The sequence below is a fragment of the Scophthalmus maximus genome, chromosome 22 (assembly GCF_022379125.1).
Source record: "Scophthalmus maximus strain ysfricsl-2021 chromosome 22, ASM2237912v1, whole genome shotgun sequence".
NCBI classification, from domain to species: domain Eukaryota; kingdom Metazoa; phylum Chordata; class Actinopteri; order Pleuronectiformes; family Scophthalmidae; genus Scophthalmus; species Scophthalmus maximus.
This window is the reverse complement of record NC_061536.1, coordinates 8,213,843-8,225,000: the sequence shown is the minus strand read 5'-3', so window position 1 is coordinate 8,225,000 and position 11,158 is coordinate 8,213,843. Positions and strand designations below refer to the sequence as shown.

General features: G+C 44.0%; 1 protein-coding gene across 6 annotated transcripts in view; it reads left to right on the top strand.

Moving 5' to 3' along the window:
* trps1 (trichorhinophalangeal syndrome I) overlaps positions 1–11,158 on the top strand; it is a 108,110-nt gene that overhangs the window by 56,383 nt on the left and 40,569 nt on the right. For 5 of the 6 annotated variants that reach the window (XM_035620566.2, XM_035620565.2, XM_035620568.2 and 2 more), the window contains exons 5-9: positions 388–997; positions 1,385–1,599; positions 2,176–2,389; positions 2,540–2,780; positions 5,621–6,395. In XM_035620566.2, the coding sequence (XP_035476459.1) occupies positions 388–997; positions 1,385–1,599; positions 2,176–2,389; positions 2,540–2,780; positions 5,621–6,395 (2,055 nt within the window). The remainder of the gene's footprint in view (positions 1–387; positions 998–1,384; positions 1,600–2,175; positions 2,390–2,539; positions 2,781–5,620; positions 6,396–11,158) is intronic. The other variant, XM_035620567.2, reaches the window with a different exon arrangement.

The window sequence follows — 11,158 nt, the reverse complement described above, 5'->3', positions numbered from 1 at the left end:
TTGCTGCAGAATCACATTTCATTTTATCTCACAAATTGTGCTCCAGCTGAAATTTGCGACAAATTTGAATTTTATCTGTCACAGTATTACGTTCAGTTGCTACAGCTGACATCATCTCCCACCAATGTGACCTTCTACCTGACTCCACGTTGCTCTTTGCTTTCCAAGATGAAAGGTTGTAAGAGCGTCCCGTTAGCTCCTGAGGCTAGCATATAAATGTATTTTATCGGGTCCAAAATATAATTAGCTATCTGGACCCAAACCTACTATTTAAGTAAGAACCGATAAAAAGACGTTTGGCTGTAACAAGTATAGGATTACATCTTGAATTTTGGTCACAAAACCTTTTCTTGTCTCTCTCTCTCTTCATTTATTTTTTGGCAACAGGTGACCTTGGGAGGCACGTTAATCGGGATTGGCCGGAAGACCTCTGATTGCCAGGGGAACACTAAGTACTTTCGCTGCAAATTCTGCAACTTCACTTACATGGGCAGCAATTCGATAGAACTTGAACAACACTTCCTGTCCTCGCATCCCAACAAAGTCAAAACTCCACCAAGCACGCCCCTGCTGTCCACCAACAACCTGGCAAAGCATGACAACCAGACGGTGGGAAGGAGTCAGATCTTAGACGGGGCGGAGCGAGTGGCCGTGAGGGCAGATGACGATTCCTTGGTCGGGTACTCCATCCCAGTGAGGGGGCCTTCAGATTCGTCAAGCTGGACAGGGGAGCCGGGCCGAGGCGCCGTGCAGGCGTATTATTGGTGTAAATTCTGCAGCTGGAGCTGTGAGTGGTCGGGGGGCTCGGCGAAGCTTTTGGAGCACTATGAACAAAGACATAGGATGAGCATGGGAGGTACTATGAGTCCCAACAACTCTAATCCTGGGGTGTTGGACAGAGAGAGGGAGAGAGGGGGGAGAAGAGAAGGAGGCGAAAGAGACCTGGCATCCAAAAGCCGAAAAGATCTATCATCAAACCCATCCAGCACCAGCCAAGGTAATAAAATGGGACGAAGTGCAGCGGTGAATTGCTTTAAGTGATTTTCAGTAGAAGGTAGCTGCTTTTATGGAGCCCAAGATTAATGAACAAAATTAAATAGAAGTCCAACGGTTTTTACTTCTAGTATTAGGATGCTGCTCAACTTCTTTGAGACTTTAGACACTGCTGGCCTCTACTTACTCACTTTTACTAGTCCTGTCATACTCCCTGACCCTTTCTTTAAGTTGTTTCGAATGCTATGATACTACTCGACCCTCCTTGTTTACACCCCTTGAGCAGCGCGATGCAGTTGACCCCTCTTAGAATTTCTGACACTTGTTTTTTCTTCTCCAAGACCCAAACTGTTTTATTTAACAGACCCTTTTCTCTGTTCTCTACTCTTAGGAGACCCAAACAGCAGCGATCCAGAAGCAGTCGTGACCAGCTATAACTGTCAGTTGTGCGATTTCCGGTACTCAATGGCCCACAGTGCAGACGTGATCGTGGTGGCACCGTTACTACTGCACTACCAGCACAACCACTCCATCCACCGGTGCTGCATTCAGCACTGCATGTACTGCCCCCAGGGGCTCTGTCAGCCACACAAACACTTGGGCGAGGTGAGATTGATAAAAATATTGAAATGTTTATGAAATGCTTATTGTGGTGGAGTTTGCTAGGCATTTCGGGGAAGAAAATGAGCTGTTCTGTAAGCACATGGAAGTCAAATGTTATATACGAGTGTAAAGGTAATTGGTCCAATTTTCAGCCTAGTTAAAATTCCCTGGCTCCCCTCCCCCCAGTCCACCCACCCTTATTTGTGCCTGCTGCCAAACAAGTGCTGTCGCAGCTCTTAGGCCCCGTCCACACCACAAGATATTTCAAAAACTCCGGGTGCGTCTAGACGGGAGGCCCATACGTGCAAGACTTCCGTGTATTAACAACAAATTCGCATTCGTGTAGACAGGGCCTTAAAAACAGCCAGAATTGAGGGTGGTATCAGTCAGTTAATGATGTACATTCATACTGTTACGGCTGACTTCCACCTCTTTGATACCGCCTGCATAGACACCGCAGGAGGAAACTCTCTCTGAAAGGCTTCATTCATACGTTCAGTTCTGTCAGTAATAACCACAGTATAATGTATGTGTGGTCTATATCAAATGAAACTTCATCAGATTTTTTTTTCTAAATAGGTCTCCCACCCTTTTGCTTGTCGGAAGCCCACCTGTCCTAAATGCTGTTCCAAGTTTCCTCAGTCCAACAAGCAAAAGGACACGGTTGGTTCGAAACCTGCCACCACCTCCACCTCACCCAGCATGACCCCTCCCAATCCCAGAGGTGACCCAGGTGTGATTTCTGGTTCCACCTTTCACACCTCTAACTCTGCCCATCCTGTTGTCACACAAGGTATTTAAAGGCATAGGCCATCGTGCTAGAAAAAAAAAAACTGTCACTTGGACACGATTTTATAAAAAGTGAAATAGAGCTTTAACAATCCCTGTCATTTTATTTCTTTTTTATTTCCCGCCCCTGATCTGTACTGATTTTCTTTCCTAGGCGTCACCCACCTGTGTGACCAGTGTGCGTTTGCCACCACCGACATCGACGTGTTGCTTCAACACTACGAAACCTGCCACACCCTGATCAACCTGAAGGGGGCCGCCCCGCACGTCAAGGCCGAGGAAGAGGTCGGGGTCGACAGGGACGGCGGGAGAGGAGCAGGAGGAGAGAGGGAGTACTCTTGTACCAAGTGTCACTTCATCACAGAAGTGGAAGAAGAGATTTTTAGACACTACAGGTGAGAGAGAGAGAGAGATGGTATAAGTAATATGATTTGAGTTGATTTGCATCGGAGGGTAATGAAAAGCCTCAAGGAAAAATACAAGGATAACTGCGTTTTCTTCAATATAGTCAAGAACTGCAAAAGTGAAATTGCAATGTGAATAGATGGGCATGCGAATTGTGTGTTTTCAGAAGACATTGGCCCGTTCAGTTTATCTTTTCATTTTCTAAAAGCAATGATTTTGTGCCAGGCATTTCACCGAATGACTGAATTTGGCATCAAGTGACAGCATGGATGTGAATTAGTGTTATCCAAAGAGTCAATTTTCCAGTTAGAGTCCAGTGAATGTTCCACTAAGTGGATGACTGTGTATAAAAGTATTGCTTGTGTTGGGATTCAAACCCCTGTAATTCCTTTTTTTTTGTGCTCAGTTATGCAGGAAATGATGACTGAGCAGACTCGTTTTCAGCAACAACCCATTTATAAACGCACACTTGTGGGCTTCATTTAGACATTCATACCTGGCAGCTTGTAGTTCAGATAATAACTGAGTCTCTGTGACTCATTCTGCCATCACGGTCTGTGATTTAGGACCTTATCTATTGTCACGTTGAGAATTAATGTTTTTCTGATAGTGTTAGTTTGGAATAAATTAAAGTGCCATTAGAGTCCCATTACTTGCTGAATTAGCAATGACCAGGTCCAGTCTTGGAATGAAGTGTGTCACAAAAACTGTAAGAAAGTTTTTGTTGCCCCCATTTTTAAAAAGTGACCTTTTCGATCACTGTCTTGCAAATCTACTCTACTTAAGTGCACCGCGACATGTTGCTATATATAAGCTGTGTCTCGATTCAGAGGCCGCGTCCTTTGGGGTTTACATTTAAAGACCGAAAGTGTCACAGCGGCACGACTCGGCTGTTCCATTTTGAAGGCTCCTTCAAAACGCAGATGACAAGTGCACCCTTGCATTCCCGAGCAATGAAGGATACAATTGTTTGATCCTTACCGGCCCAAGCTATCCCAGGAAACAATCTTTCCTGTACCCTGGGCAACTGTAGCTCCATTGCGAAGTGGCAGAAGTAAGTGCGGAACCTGTTGGTGACAGCAAATAGGAAATCCGCCATCGGCCCGACGATCTCATTTTGATCCCCCCCCTAGATAATTATTAGTATTCTCTGAGACCTGGAAATAGAGTTTGGTGAAGCCCCCTGCAATTGACTACTATTAGTATTTTTTACATTTCAAGAAAGGCACAGTAAAGTGGAGAGAAATAGGAGAGGAGGTGACAAAGCGATAATCCACTAACAGTTTAACAGTCCACTGACATCATTAACAGAATCTATACTTTGAATCTTGGAAGTCAAATCAAATTAAACTGAAATAAAGCTAGAAAGTTTCACACCAACACTCAAATCATCCAAAGGGTTTCCAGGCCAAGTTTTAGAAAAAAGAATCTAGGACTGATTATAATGTTCACAGAGATAAAATAACAAATGACTTCAAGCGTCTTAATAATAAATATAATGACCTTTTTCCTTTTTTTTTTCCCATGGAAAAAAATTGAATGCAGTGTCATGTGAGATAGATGCTGCTGTTGACAGCATTCAGGGGGAAGTCGGATTAGATCTGTACATGTGTAGAATGAACGATGTAAACTTCATATATCAGGTATCATGAGAGGGAGAGGAAGAAAGTGAGCAAGCGAGGAAGTGAGGTCCATGTGCGTTTGTGTGGTGATGACAAAGAGGGAGGGCCAATGTGTCTTTGTTCAGCATCTGTAGACATTTTATTCCACAAGGTACCAGGTGTACGTTTGCACAAAGACATTTTCACACATTTCTACACATGGACCGTAGACCTATTTGATCAGCCGGAGATGCCGCTCACACCCCGACTTGAATCTGTCATAGCCCAGGCTAGTTATTAATAAAGGGCAACATAGAAGGAGAGAGGAGACTGAGAGTAACTGACATTTAATATAAAGAGAGAAGACAGACACGATGCAGAAATCTGCACAGAACGTTTCCATTTTATATTATTTTGACCAACTCCCGTTTTTTTTCCGGGCATAAATATTGTCGCGGCAAGTTAGAACAGAAAAATGTCAAGTCATAGCTGTTTTAATACTTAACAAGAGTCCCTGTTCTTGGTGTAGAAGGTCGATTGATTTTAGTCGTTGGCCGACACAAGAAGCACCTCAAACAAAAGTTTTCGAAAGCCTTGAAAAGCCCTGATGCCATGGACCGTTTGTGTTGTTTATGCTGCTGCTCATTCGGGGCCTCGCCAGCAGGAAATGAAGGTGGTTTGTTGATGCTTGATTCATTTCTTTTCATTCAAACTCATTTTAGGTTCCCCGCAGTTTTGTCTTAAATTCATTATGATTTACTGGAACACTGAGTCACTTTTTGGCCAGGGGCTCTGTGAAATAGTACCTGAGTGGCTGGAGGAGAGCGGGCTGGGACTAATGCACTTTAAATTCAGTCAGGGAGTGGATTTTCTTCATAATGTGATCAATAAAAAAAACATATTTTTCTTCTAATACATGTCACATGCAGCCCATTAAAAGCAATTAGGAATTAAGGCATTTTAAATTTTAATACTGATGAATTGACTCTAGCCTTGAAAAGAAAAAACAACACCAGTTACTTGAATTCCAAGATCCCATTGGTTTTTCTGTTCCGACTTCAGAGCAACATACTTTCAAAGTGAAGATAACCCTGAGTGCAGTGCCCAAGAACTCAAGGATACACTATGTTTAAACACATTTATTCTATGATTGCTTTGTCTGTTTTCTGTTTCATTAATTATTTTATTTTTTATGTAGGTAATTCACTCTTCTTTTTCACTCTCTGCAGGCGTGTCCACGCGTGTTGCCGCTGTCGACACTGCGACTTCACGGCTCCCGATTCGTCGGCCCTCCTCGACCATTTTAACTCTGTCCACTGTCACGACTCCTCTCCCTCACTGAGCTCATTGGCAACGACCTCTTTGCCCGCCTCGCTGACACCGTCGTTAACACTCTCAGCCAATGGCTGCTCAGCTCCCTCTACCTTAGCCATTAAAGAAGAGAGCAAGGGGGATCTTCGCCTCCTCTACTCCCTGGCGCCACCTGAGGGGCGGTTGGCAGAAGGAGGCAGAGAGGAGGCGGGAGGGGCGGTAAAGAGTGAGGGCGGCGAGGAGAAGGAAAGGGAGCGTGAGAAAGGCTGGGTTCTTGGGGAGACGAGAGGAGTTGGTGAAAGAGGAGGTGAGCAGGCCCATGGTTTACTCTGGGTGCCCAAGGAGCGAATGGGACCCGAAAGAGGGTCAGGAGGTGGGAGCCCCTCTCTTTTCCCCTCCCCTCTCCCATTGTCTTTTGTTTCAGCCAATCACGAGGCATTGCAGCAGAAAAGGGGCATGGCCTCACCCAGCATGGTTTACCTGGGAGACACCAAGTCATTTTTGGGAGATACCAAGTCGTTTTTGGGAGACGCCAAGCTGTACGGAGGAGGAAGACCAGGAGGAGGCGCAGCAGGTGGCGGGGAGAAGCAGAGCCCGATGGCCCCTCTGCAGTATGGAGGAGGAGGGAGTGGAGGTGGTGGACAGGAGGGGAAAGGAGGAGCTGCTAAAGAGGAGTCCCAATCCCTGCTACGGGTAAGGTGTAACACGTTCACACCCTCCTACATTCCTCTCTTTCATATTCATTCTCTTGTTTAGCCAAATCTTCTGTCTTTGTCTCATTAACTCCCTGATAATGGCTCTTAGCTTCAAATGAAGGCCAGGTACACAGATCCTACCTGCTGAGAGCAGTAGCAATGTGGCAAAAGCTGTAAAAGCTCCTTCATCTTCGATTCCTTTCACACCTGAGGATTTTACCACATGCAGTGAGCGGCTACGATGAAATCTGTATTTCTTCCTTCATGTTTATTATACTCACTTATGTAGATGTCTCTGTCCCCGAAGACTGTCTCGATACGTTTATGTGTCTCCATATCTGTTTGAGCATGTGTCCTTGTGTGTATGATTCCATGATTCTTTCCCCATAAGTTGCATTTGAGTTTTAATTTTATTTAATTTTAAAGTTCAACACTGAGAGACTTGTCTTGTAGCTTTCTGGGACAGGGAGGCAAAACCGACAGTTCCCATGGCTACCCCCGTCAGTCAGTTCCCTCGCCCTCCTTTGTGGCCCACAAGGCTTTTCACCTCACACTGATGTCATGGACTGGCAGGGAACAGACTGGGGTTCGCCAGCACCGCAGAGCTTATTGGCTATGATCACATTAGATCAGAATAGGCTGGACTGTGCGTTTGTGTGTGTGTGTGCGTGCGCGTGTGTCAGGGCACTGACATGGGTCCATGTAAGTGGCAGTATTAACTGTGAGAGAGTTGTGTTTGTGGTCTTTGTATGTATGTATGTGTGCGTGCACACATGTCAGTGTGAGTCGAAAGTATGGCGTCTTTGAACAAGTTGTGGGTCAGCCTCTTGCATGTGTGTGTACGTTCATGCATGTGCGTGAGTGTGTGAGGTGTTGGCAGTCACTTGGCAGACCGGGCAGGGTGGGGCAGCAAGAGTTTTACTCATTATCGTGGGTGGGGCAGTTTGTGTCTGAGAGAGAGTGAGGCAGACAGGGAGACTGCATGCGTGAGAGAGAGAGGAGGAGAACTAAGTTGAAGATAGATATAAGATTGCGTCGCAAAAATAAACCCTTAGTGCATACTAGCATACAATTTTCCATTATGTCCCCTTAAATGGAGACATTTTTACATTTTGGTTCAGATTTAACAAATGAGTTACATCGTGTTAATTAGTGAGATTGTGAGGTGTTGGAAAACATATTCTCAAATGACAAAGATCCTGCTGGGAAAAGGTGCTCTCACTCAATCAAAACATGCACACAGGATTCAAATACAGCTGTGGCCGTAAGAGCATATTTACCAGAATGTTCAATTATTTCTTTAAGTTGCCTTTATGTAAAAATAAGAACATGATTTAATTCCTCGCTGTCTGGCAGTATGACATGTTCACAAACACAGGGCCCTTTTTTATAGATATGTCATTCCAATAAATGGACATAAGGAAAATTGAATTGTCATTTCAAATAATGTTTGTGGGTGCACCACCAAGTGGGTCAGTGAGAGTTGAAGCTGAGTTTATACTTTCAACGTCCATAAGGGTCTGTTTGGAGTGTATGCACAGACAAATGGAAATTCAAATACATCTGCATATGTAGACACCTAGCGTCGTGAAAATTATGTCCCAGTGTTGTAAAAAGTTCTGTTATCTTTGTCCTGTTTGGGGCCCGTCAGGGCCTCGAGGGGTTAAAGTATTCAGTGAGTGAGAGTGTGTAAAGGTGAAAAGAAGAAAAAGGAGGAGGACAGGGAGGTGAAGAGACAAACAATTTAACAATTCATTAGCGAGGAGGAACTTGAACATGACTCATTACTTTAATTGCTTCACAAGATATGGCCTTTCCTGCTATCTCTCTCCCTCTTCTCACAACAATATTTATTGTTATCAGTTTCTATGGCATGAACTTTACACTTTACACGTCACACACGCACACGCACACGCACACGCACATGCACACATCCCTGACTCACAACTGGGCAGGGCTAGGGAGGGGCACTGATGCAAAGGATCATCTGAAATAGCTTAGTACATACATGCACACACACATGCACACACACATGCACACACATACACAGGCATTCAGTTGAATTTAAATGTGGCCTTTGACGCAACAGGGCAGAGTCTGAATTATAAAAGGTGAACCAGCCCAAAATACAAATGGACTCTTTGTAAATGGCAAGAGAAGAGCAGTGAGGGAGATGATGGAGGGGCGCTTGAGGAGGAGGGAGAGCGATGATGGAAGGATGCGAGGATTGGGTTAGTGGGGAGGAGGAAAGGATTAAAAAGTGACAAAAGTAGAAACAAATGGTCAGAGGCATATTTCACATTAACTTCTGTGTGTGGCTTTTTTTCCTCAAGCGTCAGTGCGCACAGTTCTGCTTCTTGTGCATTTCCCTCATCCTCACTTGTTCTTTCTGTTCTGTGCATCGATCTGTCTCTCCCCTTTTCTTTCCATTCTTTTTTTTTTCATTTCCCTCCTTTTCTTCAAAGGACAACTCACCTGATACACCGGGATCGATACACACCACACACACACACACACACACACACACACACACAAAAGCTGTCAGGCAGTGCACGCACACACAGAATCTAAGTTCTTAGTATTCTGCTGTGGGAGGCCGTTTGCCTTGTAGAGGGGAGAGAATATGTTCTTTTATAAGGTCTGATCTACGTATAATTGGTGCTCAGTGCTTCCTTGTTGAGACATAGGCTTCGCTTTCATAGTGATTTATTACAATGAAGACATTTTCTCCGTCTGAAAATGTTATTTTCTGGCTATTTGACTGACTGTATGAGACAAGGATAGAGAGCGCACAAGGTTGAGAGATGAAATTAAAGTAAAAGCTCGGTTGGCGTTTTAGTTTATAAATGGGACAAGACAGAGTTTGAGTAATGGTGGTTTTTCGAGTTAAGCGGGGGCCGAGAAGGGTCCACCTCTGAGCCAAACATATGTGAACACATGTGAATCTACCCAAACATGTGAATCAAGCCCCAAAATTTAGATCATCTAATACATCCCAGATTGCTTTCAAAGGGAACTCCACCTCAAGGACAGCGGAGAAGAGTAGATAAATGGACCCGGAGCAGGGAGAGGAAGAAATTGTGGATTTGACCTTACTAACATAATATAATTGTCTTCATCTCATGTGGTCATATAATGCGCCGCTGAAATGTGAACCTTCGGGGTTTTAAAAGACCCATGCGTGACATTCAATGCCATTTGAGTCGAGAGACAGACGGAGAAAATGGAGAAGAGACAAACTGAGAGTGATAAACGGGAATGTGTGCTTTCTGCAGATCAGAGAGGAGTTTTCATTAAAGTTTTTCTCGTTTACATTTCTGCCCGACAGAGCTAATTATGTTTAAAAGACACACACACACGAGCGTGCACACATACATTGCGTCCTATTTTCCTCCTCTCCTTGCGTAAATTGGTTGTCAGTGCACTTGTGCGTCTGTGTGACTGTGTGCGCGCTTTCCACTGCTTGTGCACTTAATTATATGTCTGCATTTGCATTCTATCCGAGAGTGTATATTGTTTTGTGAGGAAATTAGAACATGAATTGAACTTATTTACCGTGCTGATAATTTAAAAAAACACTTTATATCCGCTGCAGGAAATTGTGGAGCTTATGCTCCACTCAGTCTGTGCATGTGTGTGTGTGTCCTTTTGTGTTTATGTGTTTAATGCTTTTTTAAATGGGAATACATTTTTGCCTTTGCTTCATAGCAAATGTTAGCATTAACAGCTGCTCACTTACCAATCCCCCAGAAACGTTGCAAGTTCGTTTGCTTCTATTTCTATCACTTTTTTTTGCCTCTATTGAAGTTATCATGTTATCCAGATAGCATGTTAGCATAGATACTAATATGTAAACTATGCTATCAGTTGGAATAAAAGTGACTGCCATTTGTTTAAAAGCCTGAAAAAAACCCTTTTAAATCATAATCTTTTGATAAAACATGCAAATATTTTTACTATGAGGGGATCGGCTGTGGCTCAGGTGTTCGAGCGGGACGTCCACTGATTGCAGGGTCGGTGGTTAGATTCCCAACTAGCTCAATTTGTCCTTGGGCAAGACTCCCTAAATTGCCCCTGACAGCTGTTCCATAGGCATGTGAATGAAATGCATGATTGATAGACAAGGCGCTAGATATAGAAGTGCTGTACGAATGTACTTGTGAGTAGGTGAATTTTGCTGTAAAGTGCTTTGAGTGGTTGATAAGACTAGAACATTGCTACATTAATGCAGTCCATCTACCATGTATACCACTGATAATTGATAAAACCAAGACAGAAATGGCTGACATATAGAGGTGTGTGTGTGTGTGCGTGTGCGTGCATTGGAAAAAGGAGGACACTGATGTTCAGCAAACATTTCTCCCAGTCTCTCTCTCTCTCTCTCTCTTACGCACACACACACACACACACACACAAACACACACACACACACACACACACACACACACACACACAGTTGTCTGTTCTGGGGCTGTTCAGTTTGTTTGTAGAAGTCACATTTCCCATCAGGACATAGACTCAAATAAACACAGTCATGCTGGAAAGAAAGAAAAAAAGTGTGTGTGTGTGTGTGTGTGTGTGTGTGTGTGTGTGTGTGTGTGTGTGTGTGTGTGTGTGTGTGTGTGTGTGTGTGTGTGTGTGTGTGTGTGTGTGTGTGTGTGTGTGTGTGTGTGTGTGTGTGTGTGTGTGTGTGTGTCACAGCCATAACCCGTGTGTGTAAAATCCAGGCAGTGTTTAGTGTAAAAGAAACATAATCAGACA